General features: G+C 49.8%; 1 protein-coding gene across 1 annotated transcript in view; it reads right to left on the bottom strand.

Annotated features, from left to right (window-relative positions):
• The window catches only part of LOC134434473 (serine/threonine-protein kinase pim-1-like), a 129,413-nt gene extending 118,028 nt beyond the window's left edge, over window positions 1-11,385 (bottom strand). The window contains exon 1 of the mRNA XM_063183126.1: window positions 11,137-11,385. Within this exon, the coding sequence (XP_063039196.1) occupies window positions 11,137-11,385 (249 nt within the window). The remainder of the gene's footprint in view (window positions 1-11,136) is intronic.
• Between the last annotated feature and the right edge of the window lie 7,838 nt (window positions 11,386-19,223).

The raw sequence follows: 19,223 nt of genomic DNA, 5'->3' as shown, positions 1-19,223 counted from the left end.
TAAATGCTGGCCACTTTCTGGAAATCATTTGTAATAAAAGTCATCCTTGATACTTTTTGTTGCTTTGGTTGTGGTGTTTTTTCCTTTGTTTTACTTTCATCATATTGTCTACAGATAAATATCATTGCTTGTACCATTTCTCATTTTGTTTCTTTCTGCCTTCCCTGTGGCCAAAGACCGTGTCAATGAGGGGCTATTCCCTTGGTGGGTTTAAAGGAACTAAAGGATCTCCCAGCAGAGTTTCCTGCAGAGATGCCTTTTTGTTGCCTTCTCTGGAGCTGCAGCAGCAATGTCTGTGTGCAGAGCTGGGGGCAGATCAGTGCTGGCACAGCAGCTGTGCCCAGCAGCAGCAGCACTTGGTGTTGCCAGTGCTGCTGCCCTGGCCCTGCCCCACTGCCCTGGTGGCCCTGGTGTTGCTGTAGGGCCTGAGTGCTCTCAGGGCCGGGCACAGCCCTGGGGGTGGCAGTGCTAGGGCTGCAGCAGGGACAGGCCATGGGCACTGCTGGGGCAGCGCTGACACTTCAGGCCAGGGCCTGGGGGCTCCAGGCTCCTTGCCCAGGCTCTCTCAAGAACACGGCCAGGCCAATGCTCAGCACAGAAAACCCCCGTGAGCAGCCCCAGGCTGGCCGTGGGCAGGCTGGGGGCAAACAGCATGGCTGGGGCTCTGCAAGGGCCCTGGGGAAGATGGGAAGGAGCAGCAGAGCAGGGGCTGATCCATCCCCAGTGTGCTGGACAGCCCAGGGCAGCGTCCCAGAGCATCCTCATGGAGCTGCCAACAACATCCCCCCTCTGCAGCCCTGGCCTCTCCCCCAGCTCACACAGGTGCCCCATCCTTGCAGGCACAGACATGGCAGCACTGGCTCAGCAGCCCCTGTTTGCATTGCACACAGCAGGGGGAGCACCCCCATGCTGTTGGTGTGGGGACATGAACCTGAGGGAGAACAAATGCTCCAGCCCCTCGGGCCAGCAAGGGCTGGGGGACACCAGGGAAACCGCTCAGCTTTGTCCTGGCATCTGCAGTCAGCCAGAAAGTTTGTTCCCATCAGCTGGGAGTTTCCTGTCCCACTGCAGATGCTGTTGCTCAGAGCCAGGGCTGCCTGGCAGCCACCCCCAAACTGCCCCGAGCATTTCCTTGGCTTCACCTTTGCTTTCTCTCCTCTTTCTTGTTCCAGATTTCTCCCTCTTGCCCATCCCTGTTTCCTCCCCTCCAAGGAGCCCATCCCTGTTTGCCCTTTCCTTTCTGGCCCCACTCCCCATTGCAGTTCCTGACTTGGCACCATGGGAACGTCCCCTGGGGAGCAGGATCATCCTCCTACAAGTGCTGCAGGAATTGTCTGCAGGCTCCTGCAGTGCCTGGTTCTGCTCCCTTGCCAGAGGCACCCCAGGCCAGGGGGGCACATCTGGGCTGCTGTGTCTGGCTCTGGTGCTCTCTGTTCTGGGCAGTGAGGAGGGGCTGCAGAGGCTCTGCGGGACTGACAGGATGGGCTTTGGGGCTGTGAGGAGAAGCTGAGGGACCTGGGCTGCTGGAGCTTCTGAAGAGGAGGCCCAGGGCTCCTCCTGCAACTGCTCCAATGGTGATTCCAGAGAATCCCAGAATCAGGAAGGTTGGAAAAGACCTTGGAGATCATCAAGTCCAACCTGTTCCCAGACACTTTCTTGTCTCCCCTGAGCCTCCTGTTCTCCAGGATAAACAACCCCGGCTCCCTCAGCCACTCCTCACAGGACTTGTCTTCCAGACCCCTCACCAGCCTTGCTGCCCTTCTCTGGACATGCCCCAGCCCCTCCATGGCCTACCTAAATTTGAGGCCCAGAACTGGACACAGCACTTGAGGTGTGGCCTCACCAGGGCTCAGTGCAGGGGAAGAATCACTGCCCTGCTCCTGCTGGCCACACCATTCCTGATCCAGGCCAGAAGCCATTGCCCTTCTTGCCCACCTGGACACACTGCTGGCTCCTGTTCAGCCTGCTGTCCATCACTCCCTGCCAGTCCCTTTCTACCTGGCTGCTGTCCAGCCGCTCTGTCCCCAGCCTGTAGTGCTTCAGGGCTTGTTGTGGCCAAAGTGCAGGACCCGGCACTTGGACTTGTTAAACCTCACCTTGTTGGATTTTGGCCCAGGATCCAGCCTATCCAGGGCCCTGTGCAGAGCCCTCCTACCCTCCAGCAGATCCACACTCACACCCAGCTTGGTGTCATCTGCAAATTTGGTGATTTTCTATTCTTTTTCACACATGTGATAATCATTTCTCCAAAATCTTTAAGATTTCCCCTCCCCTTTACCCATGCTTTCTTCTGTCCTGCGGGTCTCTCTGGTGGTCCCCGGTGCTCATTGACCCCAATGTTCCCATGGGCCTGGCTGAGCTGGCAGGACACTGAGGCTGCTGAACTTCCAGTTCCCCTTCTCACACAATGGGCATTGTGTGGTTTCCACAGGCCTGGGGTTGTGGAGAACAAGCTCCAGGTGTCACCTCAGCTGGTGGAGACAATTTATCATCTGGTACCATGAGGTGACAGAGTGGGCTATGACATCACAGAGTGGGTTATGTGAGGTCATCGAGCAGCCATGGCATCATAGACTGCCTCTGTGACATCACAGACCCACGTGTGACATCACAGGGAAGAGGTCTGAAATCACAGTGCAGACTATGACATCACAGACTCTGGTGGGACATCAGAGACCAGCTTTGTGACATTAGAGAAGGGGCTGTGACATCACAGAGGGGCTGTGTGACATCCCAGCAGGGCTGTGTCAGGTCACTGGGTTGGTCACTCTGCCCCAGCCCCCCCTCACAGTTTCTCCCAACAAGTCCAATGCTGTTCATGCCCAGCAGGGTCCCTGTCCCCCGGGATGCCCCCGGCCCACCTGGAGCCACAGCCTCCACCAAAGGATGTTCCACAGGATCCACCCCAGAGCCTGACAGGGGACAAGGGGCCAGGGCTGTGTGACCAGGACATCAAGGACGGGTATTATCCAGGTCACTGTGGCCTGGGTTGGGTTGCCCAGGACAGGAAAGATGTCTGGCAGCTGGAGCAGGGTCTGGGAAGGGCCTCCAAGATGGGGCTGGAGCCCTTGGGCTGTGAGCAGAGGCTGAGGCAGCTGGGCTTGTCCAGCCTGGAGCAGGGAAGGCTGAGGGGCTCCTCATGCCAGCCTGGCAGTGCCAGCGAGGAGGGGATGGAGAACACAGAGCCAGGCTCTTCACTGGGGCGCCTGGTGGGGAGACAAAAGCCAATGGCTGGAAATGGAAAGAGGGGAGATAAGCCAGGACAGGAGGAGATGAAATGAGTCAGGCTGGTTTCAGCATTTCCTCAACACTAAAAGCAGTTTGACCCCCTTCTCCATCCACCACTGAGAGCTTTGCAAATCAGGAATTTTTCAGGCTGTTTTATCCCACTTCCAGACGAGCATCCTGATACAACAACTTAACTCTATTTATATCTATCACAGAACCATATATTTCTAAAATTAATTTTAATATGGAAATCACTTGTGGATGGTGGACATGTCAGACAGTGCTGGGACATTGCGTATGGCTCAGGGAAGAGCGTGGTTGTTATTGAATTATATCCGGTTCAACCACAATCTCTTCGCCATGAAGAGAAACTTCCTGTGCCTCTGAGTCCCACCAGTTCCTGATGCCCAAAGGACACAAACCTGGTGATTTCTGGTTCCCACTCCAATGGTGGCGCCTGCACCTCCTTCCACACCCAGAGCAGAGCTCCCTTCTCCCAGAGAGTCCCTGGCAATGCAGGGATGAAGGAAACAGGACAGGCTGTGTGGTTCAGGGGCAGGGCACAGCCAGGGATTTGGGGTGGTTGTGAGGCCAGGGCAGGACACAGCCCCTGACCTTGGTGAACCTCATCCCATTGTCCTGGGCCCATGGCTCCAGCCCGGCCAGATCCCTCTGCAGAGCTTCCTGCCCTCCAGCACAGTCACATTCCCACCCAGCTTGGGCTCACCTGGGAACTGACTGAGGGTGCCCTCGATGGCCTCGTCCAGATCAGCAATAAAGAGATTTCACTGACCTGGCCCCAGTCCGGAGCCCTGAGGACACCCCTGGATGTGACTCCATTCCTCAGCTGCTCTGAGTGCCATGGGTTGGATGAGGGAAGTGCTGGGATGGGGGTAGAGACAAAGTGTGACTGATTGTCAGCCATAAAGGGTCTCGATTTTCATATCTGTTCAGACTGCATGAGGAGGGGCTGGGGATCAATATCAACTGGGGATTGCTGATATCGATCTATAGACAGGGAAACTATAAAGGACAAAAGAATTCTCTTTTCATTGTTTTCAATATAGTAGATTCACTTTGAAGACACTTCTGAAATCTGTCCAATTAACCACAGAAGAACTGAAGATTTGAATTATTCCCATAGGCTTTTGTTGTTTGGGTGTTTTGAACAAATCTTTATGAGCCTTTGTCACTGAATTTCTCAAATGAGAAGCTCAAGAAAGAAGAGGCCTCTGGAAAAGTAAAATTCATCACCAACCTGTAAGTGACTGCGAATCCATCCTGATCAGAGCATGGATGAACAGAAATGGGCACAGCTGGCTGGCCCAGCTTTGGCATGGGCCCTGGGCCTGGAGCAGGAGCAGCTCTTGAGGGCCCCAAGGCCGGGGCTCTTGTGCTGCCCTGGGCAGATGGGATGGCAGCAGGGGCTGCAGAGCTCTCAGCACCTCAGCCCAAGGGGAGCAGGGCAGCCAGGGAGCCTCCTTTGTCCTTGGCCAAGCACCTTCCCCCATGGCTGGGGCTGAGTCCTGTGGCAGCTGCAGCTGCTGCTGTGCCCTTGCCAGGGGCTGAGGCCGTGGGGCAGTGCCCAGAGCAGCCTGGCCTGAGCAGAGCTGTGGGGCCAGAGCCGGCTGGACTGGGCTGGGGAGAGGCCCTTGGTGCTGCCCAGAGCTCAGGGCAGCTGGCAGAGCTTGCAGGGAGCTGGGCTGGGCTCAGAGAGCCTGGCCCAGAAACCATCAGTGTCCATCTCAGCCTGGCTGAGCGTGCAGAGGCCAAGAAGAGCAGCCCAGGGTCTGCAAGTTCTATGGGTGGGAGCTGATCTTGGGAGCCATTGAGCCCTGCCAAATGCTGGGGCTGCACCTCCAGTTCCAGAGGAAATGGGACAGATAGGAGTTGGGACAAATCATTCCTGCTGCATTCTTTCTTGTGTTTGCTTGTACAGGTGACCTGGATCCATATGCAGAGGAGGTGTTTTGTTTCAGATAATACTGGTAGAGTGAGAAGAATAATATTATTTAGCTGAAAATAATATTTCATGCATAATACACACTGAGGAAAAAAAGACACATATGATCAGAACAGCATCTGAGTTTTTCAGAGGATGAGAGACCTATTGATGTTGCAGTAGTCAAACCTGTTCAAATACTTTCCTCAGGCCTTCCTTAAGATGAGAGGTGACCACCAGAGGCCAAGGTCAGCCAGAGCTCTCTGTCCTGCCAGCTTTTGTCTGGGCAAACCCTTGCATATAGGGAATTTTTCAAGGGGAGTATCAATTTTGGCCTTGGGCACTTTGATAGACTGATGGTTCTTTTCCATAGGAAGGAAAGCACAGAGCCTCAGTTCTTCAAGAACTGATGAGAATCAGCCCCCCGTATTTCAAGATCAGCTGGCCCCTGGGAGGCCAAACCGGCCAGATCTGTTCGATCTCCCCTTGGTTCCAGGAGGCCCTGCAGTATCACAATGTTCTCCTTGTTTCTGCAGTGTCACAATGGCCTCGTGCTCCCATGAGGCCCTGTAGGGTCACAGTGGCCCTTTGGTTCCGTGGGGCCCCAGTGTCACAATGGTCTCCATGATTCCATGGGGCCTTGCAATTCCACAATGCTCTCCATGGATCCACGGTGCCCTGCAGGATCACAACGGCCTGTTACCGGGCTTGCAAGGGTTCCTCAGGGGTGAAGAGAGAGACGAGAATCTTGACTTCATGATCAGAAGGCTGGATTTATTATTTTATGATATATGTTACATTAAGATGATACTAAAAGGAATAGAGAGCAAAGTTCAGAAGCTGCTGTGCTAAGGATAGAAAAAAGAATGAATCGACAACAAGGTCTCTCTGATCTGTCCCAGAGAGAGCTTGGCCCCTGATTGGCTCTTAATTCTAAACATGGAACATGGGCCAATCACAGGTGCACCTGTTACATTCCACAGCAGCAGATAACCATTGTTTACATTCTCTTTCTCAGGCCTCAGCTTCCCAGAAGAGGGAAAAATCCTGAAGAAAAGATTTTTCACAAAAGATATCTGTGACAACGGCCCTTTGGCTCCACAAGGCCCTGAAATGCAGCAATGGCCTCTTGGTTCCACAAAGCCCTGCTACTTCACACTGGCCCCTTGAGACCATGCTGGCCAACAGAGTCACAGTGATGGTCTTGGTGCCACAAGGCCTCACAGTGTCACAGTGGCACCTTCATTTCACCAGGCCCCACAGTGTCACAATGGTCTCCATCGTTCCACAGGTTCCCTGCAGTGTCACCACAGGAAGGAAACCACAGAGCCCCAGTATTTCAGGGTCTGTTGAACTGCAGTCACCAGAGGTCTAGGACAGGCAGACCTGTCTGTCCTGGCAGGCTTGTCTGGGAGCAACTCTTAGATATTTGAAATTTTATATGTGGAATCCCAATTTCAGTCATTTTTGCCTGGAGAAGAAGGTCAGTTCTTTTGCACAGAAAGGAAAGCACAGAGCCCTTGTGTTTGGAAGGCAGGTGAGAGCCGGCCCTCAGGAGGCCAAGGGCTGCCAGACTTGTTGGTAATGGCAGCTTTTCTCTGGCAGCAATCCCCGGATATTGGGAATTTTGGAGAGGGAATCCTGTTTTGGCCGTAGATGCTTGAATGAGAAGGGCAGGTTTTTTTCCATTTGAAAGTCAGCTCAGACCCCAGGGTTTCGGGGGTACATGAGAAGAGACTCTCGACATGCCGAGGGCAGTTGGACCAGTCAGGCTAAGCCAACCAGACCTGTTCCCTGTTCCTTTGGATTCATGGAGCCCTGCAGTGTCGCAGTAGTGATGTCATATTGTATCCTTGGTCTCATCAGGCCCAGATGTGTCACACTGGCCTCTGGTTTCCATGGGGCTCCAGAGTGTCACAATGGTCTCTTGCTTCAATGATGCCTGGTCTCTTGCTTCAATGATGCAGTGTCACAGGGGTCTCCTTGGTGCCGTAGTGTCACAATAGACCCTTGGTTCCATGGGGACTCACAATGTCAGAAGGGTCTCCTTGGTTCCATGAGGCCCTGCAGAGCCCCTTGATTCAACGACGCCTCCAAGTGTCATCATGGCCTCCAGGATTCCGTGAGGCCCCGCAATGTCACAATGGACTTTGGTTCCATGGGGTCCTGTAATGTTCCATGGATCCTTAGTTCCATAGGGCCCGGGAGTGTCACAATGGCCTCCTTGGTTCCATGGTGCCACACAGTGGGACAACTGCTCCTTGGCCTGCCAGACTCCACAGTGTCACAATGGTTCCTTGGTTCAGTGAGGCCTTGTAGTGTCACAGTGGTCTCCATGATCCCATAAGGCCTTGCAGTGTCACAACAGACCATTGGTTTCATGAAGCCTCAATGTGTCACTGTGGTCCCCTTGGCTCCACAAGGCTCTGAAGTGCCACAATGGCCCTTTGGTTTCACGAGGCCTCCAAGTGTAAAAATGGCCTCCATGGTTCCATGCGGCCGTGCTGTGTCACAATGCACCTTTGGTTCCATGATGCCTCAGAGTGTCACAATGGTATCCTTGGTTCCATGGTGTCAGAATGGACCCTTCATCCCATGGACACCCACAGTGTTCACTGCAATCCCCTTGATTCCACCAGGCCCTGCCATCCTCCAATGGCCCCTTGGTTCCTGTGGGTTCCAAAGTGTCAGAACAGTCTCCATTGTTCCGTAAGGCCCCACAATGTCACTGTGTTCCCCTTGGTTCCACAGGACCCCACAGTGGAACAATGGACTCTTGGTTCCATGAGGCTCCGCAGTAGAACACGGTCACCTTGGCTCTGTGACGTTCTGCAATGTCACAATGGTTCCACCAGGCCTTGCTGTGTCACAATGGCCCCTTGGTTCCAAGAGGTTTCTCAGGGTCACAATGGTCTCCTTGGATCCGCACTATAACAATGGACCTTTGGTTCAATGTGGCCCCAATGTGCCAAAATGGATTTTAGTTCCATGAGGTTCTGCTTTGTAACCATGGACCCTTTGTTCCATGAGTTTGCTCAGTGTCACAGTTGACTCCTTGATTCTGTGAGGCTCCACTGCCACCAAATCTCAAAAATATCAGAATAAGACTCATTAACACTAATTTCCTATTTAAGTGTGTATCATTTATTCCGGACTGAGGTCTAGCAAGGGATAACTCCTAACCTTATGTGAACATGTAATTCTACCAGCGTCACTAAATGTATATTACAATTTACTGATGGCCCTAAAACCCACCCCAAGTTCCCAGATTCAGACCTTCTTTTTTTCTGTCACTGCATTCTTGAGCCAGATGTCTTCATCTTCTCTTCCAACCATTCCTGCTAGGAAAGCAGCCCCTCAATGCCTTATTCCTGTGCTGAAAGTTCACAGGGAGAGTAAAAATTTAATTAACCCTTTTGAATTAAGCTTTTGGTATTGAATTGAATTAACCCTTTTGGTATCAACCCAAGGCTTTGTGTGGGCAGACAGAAGCAGGCAGGAGGCAGAGCTGTCAGCAAAGGAAGGGCCCAGCCAGGTGGGGCAGCCGGGGGATGCTGACAGCCTGCAGGGACAGAGGAGCAGGGCAGGGACACTGTGGGACAGCCTGGGCTGCACAGGGCACAGGCATGTGCAGCAGCTGCAAGACAGCCCTGCCAGAGCCAACTTGGGCAGCACTTTGGCCATGGCTGCTGGCCCTGGGCCTGAGGCCACGAGGGGACAAGTGACCCTTGCAGGGCTGGGGCCTCATTGCCTCCTTGTCCCTGCTCAGCATCCTGGCAGGGGCCGCCCCATGCTCCTGCCCTTGGCATTGCACATCCCCACATGCCAGTGCCTGTCGAAAGAAGGGAGAGCAGGACACCAGATGGTCATCAACAGGTCCCGTTTATTGAAGAAAGCATCAAACACTTATACAGCAAATAATAAACTTATGAATATTCTGTAAGCCAAGCAATCTATTGGTTAAACTATACCATCAACTCCTCCTCATTCCTTTGGGCCTATGTTCTCTACTTCTCACGTCTCTCTGTCCAATTCGTTATCATACTCAGTTAGGCCCAAGGACATGGTATCTTGCAGGTGCAGGACTTGGAATTAGCCACGGTCTTGTACTTTTCCATTCTCTAGCCTGCAAAAAGGCCTCTTCCCTGGTTAGGACATCTTTACCAAATTAATTTGGCTGTGTCCTCTCTCCTCAAGCCACTCTTTGACAAAACTCTTCACACTTCCCTCGTTTTGTTCTTGAGCAAGGAGGCTAGTCTGCCAGGTTCTTTCTATCATTCGGCTGACCATATTTTGAATACAATTAGAGATACAAGGCAAAATAAGCAAAAGCATCAAAAATCATACCCAGTATAGCATATGTCACAAGGTTTCTCAGCCACGGTCCAAGTCCTAAGCTTTTAAGCCATTCGTCAATTCCTAAACCCTCTTCTTCTTAAAGATTGTGAAGTCCCTGCTGTAATTCTTTTATCTTCGCATGAATAGATACAGAGTGATTGGACAAATTCATGCAACACATTCCCTCAAACTCTTCACATCCATGACCTTGTGCTAAAAGCAAAAAATCTATAGCAGCTCTACTTTGCAAAACAGCATGATTAACACTTTGCACATCTGCGGTTAGCATATCTAAAATTTGTGACGTCTTGTTTAGCTCATCCTTGGCCCAGGATCCCAATTGCTTTGCTAAGTTCACAGCTTTATTTGCAGCTCCTCCTGCCAAGATAGTTGGAACTATCGCTTGTTTTAACTCACTCCAAAACTGTGGGCCTCCTATCTGGCTGCAGTCCAAGTCATGCAGGCTGCATCTCTTCCTGCTTGAATTTTGACTCAATTGCATTAATAAAGACACATTGGGGTGAAACAATGACAATTTTCCCAAATAGCAAGGTCCACCCTGTGGCCTGGCTGGTATACCTTTCCAAGCTCTGTATCCACAAATTAAAAATATCCCTGTGAGTAATTTCATCGGTGCCGTGATGTTAGTGCCATTACATCAGCTGTAAAGCTGCTGAGACACCGTACCCAAATTCAGGGATGAATCTAGGGTAGCCCATGTTCCTCTATGCTGATTTAAATTCTGGGAATCTAAGGGATTGAAACTGAACCATCCACCATTTGAGATGTTAGTCATACTGGCGTTTGCACTTCCGAAGAGGTCCAACTCCTCTGGAGGAGAGTACAAAGTAGTATTAAGTGATAAGATTATTAAGCATTGGTGGTAACCATCACTTTGACTTGTAGTGTACCCTTGTTGCGTGGGTAACCTAATGTTTGTCATATTGTGCATGATAGAGTTTGGTTATCAATCAGACTGCAAAATTCCCGAGGAGACCACACTGGGAGTCCCACCAAGCATGTTCGAAATGGGTTAGTAACCCCTCCAAGGCTAAGACAAAGCGATGATTGGTTAGTTTGATTAGCAAGCATTATCCATGTGTTATCTCTTGGTTGATTAAAGCGCGTTACTCCTACATCCCCTTCCGTTATTGCACTGAGCAGTATAACAAAAATAAGCCTCATTTTTCTGTTTTCTTTCTCGCTTTCCTTTTCTTATCTGTCTTTAACCTCATCGATCCTAACTTTTGCAATCTAAATCTCTGTAGACTCTCAATGCAGGAGTCCCATTGCCTCATTGGGATCTCCTTTAATGGGTCCTACTACAGAATGCTGTGTTAGAGGCACCAGTTGTCTACACCTAGCAGAGGCTATGTATGATCTACTTTGAGCTTTGACACTTTTCACAATACACTGTACCTCCCACCAGTAGTAGGCCAAGATCTCCTGCTCAGGAGACTCGTAAAGATTTAAAGCCAGAGCCGTACCTAGCTCCATCTGTCTCCCTAGTTCCCTTTGCTAGTCTTCCCCCCAGGTGTAGTCATGCTTGCAGGTGTTACACCATAAACCCCAGATCCCGGACTGTTCTAACCAGAATTTTTACCACAACTTCCACAATATAGAGCTACCCACGCAGCACAATAGGGGCTGCGACACTCAAGGCAGCGCTCCCTCGCTGGTCCTTTTATGTGGAAGGTCAATAGTGCTTCAACAGTGTCAATCAGCTCCCTGGCCGTCTGGTAGCGGCGTGTCACTGCTCTGTCCACCGCTTTCAAGTGTCCCCTCAGTTGCAGCAATAAGGGTTGTAAGATCAGTGGCAGCTTCTTCTTCAGACGCTCCTTGTCCCCCTCCGTAAGATTGTCCACCAGATGCTGCATCAAAGACTGGTTTAGTCCACTTGGCAGGCACCCACAAAGGCTCTGTTGGTGAGGAAACACAAAGATATCTCCGACCCCGATATAGCACTTTTGCGGGCTTTTCCCATATCCCTGTGCTTGGGTTCTTATACTTCACACAGACCTCTGTTTCCTTAATAGTTTCCTGACTTGATCTCAGGTGATGTTTAACTGCAGGGGGGGCATCGTCCTCCCCAAAAATACATAAATGATTGATCACATACAAAACCTTTTCCAGGCATGCTTGTGGGTCCTTTAAATCCTGGTGTTTGTCGATGTATTGTTTGAGGGTACCATTTGCTCTTTCCACTATCGCCTGTCCTGTGGGGGAGTGTGGAATACCTGTCACATGCTTAACAGACCATTGGTCCAAAAATTTTTGGACCCCAGCACTTGTGTAAGCCGGACCATTATCCGTTTTGATACCTTTTGTAACTCCCATGACAGCAAAGCAGCTCAATAAGTGCCTGATCACATGTATCGCTTTCTCTCCTCCCTGAGCTGTAGCCCATATATAATGGCTATATGTATCTATAGTAACATGCACATACTTGAGCCCACCAAACCTAGCTACATGCGTGACATCCATTTGCCATTTCTCATTCATTTCTAAACCTCGAGGATTAACTCTGCAGCCCAGACCTATTCCCCCATTATGATAACTGCATATTGGACATGCCCTGACAATGGCCTTGGCTTCTGATAAGCCCAGATCAAAGTTCCTCGCCAACCCTTTCACATTTTGATGATATCTACTATGGGCTTCTCTTGCCAATGTATGCTTATCAACAGGACAAGAGTTATCAATGGGTAAGGTAACCAATTTATCTGCATGCTCATTCCCATCTCCTAGACCCTCAGACCACTTATGGCTCCTGATATGGATTACAGAGTACACTGCACTTCTATCCCGGAGAGCTCTCCTTAATTGAACCAGTAACTCATATAGCCGTTTGTTATTCACTTCCTTAATTGCTGCTCCTTCTATACATCTGGCTACTCCAGCGACATACATGGAGTCTGTGACCACATTCAAGGGCTCATGCAGGTTGGACATTGCCCATACTACTGCTAACAATTCTAAGGTTAGTAGGCTATCTGCAGGGTCTGCTGTAAGAAGTTAATGCTTCCATTGTCCTTTTTCTTGCCAGGTGACAGCAGCACATCTCGGTTTTTTCCCTGCATCTGTGAAGGCTGTGGTGGCTCCTTCTATGGGGCTCTCTCTTCTCAGCGGCCGAGTGATCCAGTCCCATTCTGTCATCCATTGCAGGACCATGGGCACTAACTTGCTTGTCTGCACTTTTGCAGATGGTGTCAATAGTGCTTCCTGTAGAACCGTAGAGTTAACCAGATACCAGTCCAGCATTTCTTTTTCCATGGGTAGCCTAATGGTGGCAGGTTCTCGACCGTCCACTTCAGTAATTCTGAGACGGCCTTTTTTGATCAACCCAGCCAATTGTTTGATTTTTGAGAATATTGTTCTTTTATGTTGTAGCGGTGGTGACAGCCATTCCAATACCCGTATCTCCCCCATTTTGTTTTCACACCGGGAGAGCGCCAAACAAGTGGCAAGGGCTATTCCGAACAGTGAGATCAATAGGGCAATCCAGTTATCGACGAGACACATATCCTTGTTGCACACAGTTGCTGATTTGCTGCAAGGCAAGATGGTGCTCCTTTGTGAGGCACATGGGGGTAGAGGGATCAGTGCCCTTTAACAAGGGTCGTAGGGTTTCTAACAAATGATTTGGTATTCCCACAATGGGTTTTAGCCCCTGTAAGTCTCCTAGCAACTTTTGAGCATCATGTAAAGTCTTAATGTCCAAGTGCAGTTCTAATTTTTGGGGTACCACTGTTTGGTCCATTAGGGTCCATCCCAAATACTTCATGGTTTCGTGGTCTGAATTTTCTCTGTGGCAATAACAAGTGAATATGCTGCAAGAGTGTCTCTGATCCTGTCTGCCTGCAAAGGGGAAAATGGTTGTTGCTGCGCAAACAAGATATCATCCATGTAATGATATATTATGGTAGCTGGCCACTGCTGACGCAATGGCTGTAATGCAGCATCAACATAAAGCTGGCACAACATAGGGGCATTGTGCATCCCCTGCAGTAGTGACGTCCACTCAAATTTTTTGTCTGGTTCTCCATGATTTATTGCTGGTAGGGTAAAGGCGAACCTCTTCATGTCATCGGGATGCAGCCCAATAGTGTAAAAACAATCCTTTAAGTCGATGATTAGAAGTGGCCAATCTTGTGGGATCATGGCTGGATTCGGAAGACCAGGCTGCAAGGCTCCCCCCATCGGTTCCATCTGGTCATTCACAGCTCGCAGATCGTGTACCAGGCGGTATTTTCCTGATTTCTTCCTAATCACAAAAATGGGCGTGTTCCACAGACTCGTTGAGAGTCGTAAATGTCCTTGCGTGTATTGTTCCTTCACCAATTCATGGGCATGCATAAGACTTACCCCTTTCAAGGGCCATTGCTTAACCATCACTGGTGTATCTGTTTTCCAAGTGAGTAGAATGGGGAAAGTCCAAGCAATGGCAATTACCCCAAAGGGTGGTGATTGGTCAACACCATCCCCAGCTGTGTTAAAATGTCCCTGCCTATCAGGCAGGAGACCATAGGAGGCAACTGAACGACTGAAAACACAACGGACACTTGTTGCCCATCAATGCGCACTGACAGAAGCGGTGTTCTGCTTGCAAAAGTAAGTCCTCCTACTCCTGTGAGCATGTTTATTGATGGGAGCAGGGGCCAATGTTGTGGCCATGCCTCTGGAGATAAAATGCTGGTGTCTGCTCCTGTATCCAGTAATCCATAGAGGGTTATGCTCTGATGTCTATGGGCGATCTCAGCTTTTTGTCTTGGTCTCTCCTGTAAGTCCACAGTCAAAAGTGTAATACCGGTAGAGCCAAAACTCTTCTCATCATGCTTCTGTCCAGTAAACGATGGTATACCTGATGTCATCTGTGGTAGTGGTACCAATTGTGTGATGCGTTGTCCTTTGTTATTTTAACTGGGGGATAAGGGGTGTAAGCCATGATTTGTATTTCCCCTGTATAGTCTGCGTCTATGACCCCAGGCAATACAAATAGTCCCAGCATGGATGTCGAGGAGCGTCCTAGTAATAATGCTCCATGTTTTTGTCCTTGTAGCGTGAGAGGACCATTTACTCCAGATGGTATCCTTTCAGGCTGGTTCGTCATTAATGTGACATCTACTGCTGCTGCTATATCCAAGCTGAGGCTCCCTGCTGTTGCTGGTTGCAGACAGAAGGTGGCGCTGATGTCACAGCGTCAACTTGTGTCTGGGCGCGGCCACTAACCGTTTCCCGATCGGCGCCAACAAGCCGTAGTGTTGTGGGAGCTAGATTGGCAGCTTTGGCACCACACGCCAGTCGCTCTGCATTCTCGGCGCATGTGTCCCCCATTGCTGCACCGGTAGCACTTGAGATGTGATCTCGAGCCTCCCTGTGTGACTGTCATGGAGCCGTTTCGGAGAGGAGCAAGAGCAGCTAACACCTGATTTTGAGTGCATTCTGCTTGCTTTTGCAGCCCTAATCCTAATTCCTTTAAGGCATCTACTAAAAATGCCTGTGAGGCTGTTGGCCTTAATGCCATTCACTCTAGTGCTTCCTCAATGGTCCAATTTCCTCCCAGAGTGGCTAGCAACTTTTACGTTGCCTGATTGCTATTTTGTAAGGTACACTGCTCCAATAACGCCCCCTTTGTATATTCTGCAACTCCTGCCCGGTCTATAGCCACAGCTGCTTTGTCAATAAAACTCCCAAATGATTCCTCTCTACCTTGTTTTATGCCCATGTACACCGGCAGCCCTCCTGGCTCTTTAACCCTCTCTATGGCAGCACGTACCAAACGCATAGCTTCTCTAAGCTTATCTGCTCCTGATATCATCTGTGCCTCCGTGCACAAATATGCCCCTAAGCCCATGAGCTCATCTATTGTCACTCCATGCAGCGGGTCCCCCTGAGCTCGCTGTGACGCAACCGACTCATTAACCAAGGCTTGCCAATGCGCATTAAACAACAATTGCTGATGCTGAGTAAATATTAATTGTACCATCCCCCTCAAATCATTTGGGCACAAAATCTGCGTATTAAAGAGATAATCCAGTATCTGCCTAACAGGTTCGCTTTTTGCACCGAACTGACTGACTGTGGACCGCAACTGAGATAACAACTTCCAGTCTAAAAGGGTATACTCTGCCAGATCCTGTGTGTGGTTATCCTGAGCATCATACTGTGGCGTGTATGTAACCGGACAGGCAAGAGCAAAAGCGGACTTCATAGCCTCACCATCTCCCGTTTGCATTGCCTCTTTTGCCAGAGCAGCCCAAGCCTCCCTCCTCTGTTTAGCCATCTCCTCCCATAGGTCACTGAGTGCCCCTGGGATAGGATCTGACTCTCCGAGAGTTCTGCGCTGTTGGCACTTCTGTGCAGGCCATTCGGGTGGGGGAGGCGGCAGGCTCGGCTCACCCTCTCTGCGGGGAGGCGGCGGGCTTAGCTCACTCTCTCTGCGGGGAGGTGGCAGGCTTAACTCTCTCTCTCTGCAGGGGGGGCGGCAGGCTTAGCTTGCTCTCTCTGCCGTCCTCCAACTCGTCCTTCTCCTCCGACATAGAAGGTGCGGACGGCCCCCCACGCCTGTAACAGGATCCTCCATACAACACTGTTTTGAACCCTTTGGTATTAACACCTTGTTTACTGAAGGCTCAAAAGGATCGTCCTCACGACCATACCCTATATTCCTCTTATTAGTTTCTATCACCCTTTCTGCTGCCTTGTGCTCAGAGACATGCCGAAGCAGTGTATTGTGCACCACCCGCCATAGCTTGCCCTATTTCTCTGCTGTCTTATCATCTTCTAACACCGCTTCCCACAGTATATCCCCAAATTTTCTCCATTTCGCGAGCTCATGGACCGTATGTGGGTTAAGGAAAACCCCCTTAGCATAGCCGTAGGCTAACAACCCTGGTAGCTCGTAGCTCCTTTTTTAGATCTATCCCCTTTGCACCTCGCCTTTCTAAATACGCGGTGAAAAGATCATATGCTGCTTGCCTATCCATACCTATTTGTATACGTCAGTGCTGTTGCAGCTTTCCAGGCTCTGGCAGACACGTATGGCTCGAGTCACCGATGAGAACCTCGAGAGTGCTTCAAAATTCCGGCACCGTCCTGGCTGCGATCAGGACCCAACTCCAACTTCCCTCGACCGTGGCGCGTCCTCCCCCGTTCTCTTTTTCAGCAAGATGTGGAGGCAGACGTCAGGGTCACCAATTGTCAAAGGAAGGAGACCAGGACACCAGATGGTCATCAACAGGTCTGATTTATTGATTGATACGGCAACCTAAATACAGTACATAATGAGCCTCATACATATTGCAAAAGCTGAGCTCAGGATTGGCTCTTCAGCTACATGTCAACCCCGCCTAATTTAGCCTTTATCTACATTCTTGTGGTTAGCAAGCATAGCAACTTCTGCATTCCACATCCCATTCTTGTATAACTTCAGCATTTTCTTTGTCAACAAGGACACCCTGCCTGCGAAAGGGCCTGTGCCCTAGTTAGGACATCTTCACCAAATTGATTTGGCTGTGTCCCCTCTCCTCAAGCCACTCTTTGACAAAACTCTCCACAGTTTCCTGCCAGGAGAGCCCTGCACACTGCTCCATAGATCTTTCATAAAGGCCCAAACCAACTCCAAACACTCTCTCTGCAGCTTTTCACAAAGGGCTGCAGCAATCCAGGACAGCTGCAAGTGAGTGTCAGAAGGCTCTTGTCTTGTTCCTGACAGCAGAATTCTTGATGATCTTGTGCAATTTTATTCAGATGTAACATGAGAGCTGAGGTTTTTGTGTTAAAATATTTCTTGATGAATAACAGGCCTTGAGAGAATGAGGTGCAGGACTGACATGCGAAAGCATGAGCATATCCTCCAAAGTGGCCAGTCTAATTGTCCATTTTATTACTCTTCTATTTACTCCACACTAATAAGGAAAACCAAGCTCTGCGTGGAGGTAAAACAGGCATGGGATAAACTACAGTCCCTCGCAGGCTCACCAGGGCTGGCAGTGACAGAGCAGGCAGTCTGCTTCATTGTGAACCACTACAGAGCTGCATCCCAATCTGGTTTAAGTAGCATGGTATTATTAAGAGCTCCTTTTCTGCATGAGATACAAAAAGGAGATCCCACATGATCTTCATGCAAGCATGAAGTAAAGAACTGATCTGGCTGTCCTAACAGAGCATTTGCTTTGGCAAATACACTCTTCCCATTCATCTTTTGAGGCAGACACCTCACGTTTTCCCCTACACCCCTGCAAGGCTGGCAGTCGTGGTTTCCCAGTTCCTGTTCTTCCCTAGAGATGGTGCAGTGGCTGCTTTGAAACAAAAAGCCCTGAGATCTGGGCAGCTTGAAGGAGCATGAAATGCTAATTAAGTGCTCATATTGGTAATACTCAGGTCTGCACTGCCCAGTTGTCTGCAGCAGCAGCAGCAGGACCATGCATCATTCCTGTTGGTGGATGTTCATGTTTCTCATGTACAAGAGCAATGACTTTGAGGAGGGACCAAAATGCCCCTCTTCAAACAGTAGCTGTGCAAGGAGATGTGAAGTTTCACGGCCTTTTCTAGGATATTTCAAAAAGATCTAAGAGAATATTGTGGCACGGAATGGGTCCCAAATTTTGTCTCCAGAGGAATCCCCAAAGGGCACATTCACTCTGCTGCTGATGGCAACCCCATAAGCTCATGGACAAGTTTTCCCTGCAACGTGCCACCCTGCCTGGGCTTTACTGGGATGGGACTAGACCCAGAGCTAAGCAAACACAGGCAGCCAGGTGACATTGTGTGACATCGGGGGCTGGCAACCATGAGGACTTTGCTGCCGAAAGGTTACAGTTTGTACTGGGCCCAGAAGTGTTTTTCCTTAAGGCAAAGCAAATTGAAATGTGAAGTTTCAAAGCTTCAAATTACTATAAAAAGAAACTGCAGAATAATTTCTGGAAGGGCAGCATTGTCAATGATCATGCAGCCCACCAACAGCTGGAGCTGAATCCAGAATTGCTTCTTCCAGCTGTGCAGCAATTCATTCCACTGCCAAGCACTGGTCCATGGGAACAAATGATCCCCTAGCTCTGGCTAGGGTGCCCAGGCGAATGGTGCCCAGGCTGCAGTGCAGATTTGAGGAACCCTTGTCACTTGTTATTGGCCTCCCAGTGCACTCATCCTTCTGCAAACAAGGTGCAAACAACACAGCTGGAGTGCTGTCCCTGGTAAATATACATACAGGTGACTTTGCCAAAGCAGCGCATCATTTCCCAGTGAAAGACATGACCTCTTCTTACCTATGGAATTGTGATTGAAGGCACCTGTGAGCCAGATCTGTGGGAGATTGCAAAGGAGCAAAGCTTTGGGATTTGGGCACACTTCTCTTGGTTTCTTTGCTCAGGCCATTGGTGAGCACAGAACACCCCTAGGTAGAAAACCTTTGACTAGACAGGATCTTTTGGATCCATTGTCCCCCAAAAAGGTCAATGTGTGGCCCTGTTGTAATGCCAAGTAACAAAGAGCAGCACAAATGACAAAAAGAAAACATGGCCAAAGAGGAAGAGAAGAGACTCAATAAGGAAAGGATGTGGTGAGACACTGGCACATTGAGTGAGCTGCACTCCCATAATCTCTAGGCTAGCAGGTCCTGGTCTCACATTCTTCTCTTGGTTTATTTAAATTTTATGTATTTATTTACTTTTTTTCATCATCAAAATAAAATATATAGAATAAAAATATGTCATCA

Source organism: Melospiza melodia, unplaced genomic scaffold (assembly GCF_035770615.1).
Source record: "Melospiza melodia melodia isolate bMelMel2 unplaced genomic scaffold, bMelMel2.pri scaffold_37, whole genome shotgun sequence".
In the NCBI taxonomy this organism is placed as follows: Eukaryota; Metazoa; Chordata; class Aves; order Passeriformes; family Passerellidae; genus Melospiza; species Melospiza melodia.
Note: the sequence above shows the minus strand (reverse complement) of the source record. Positions and strands in the feature narration are given on the sequence as shown.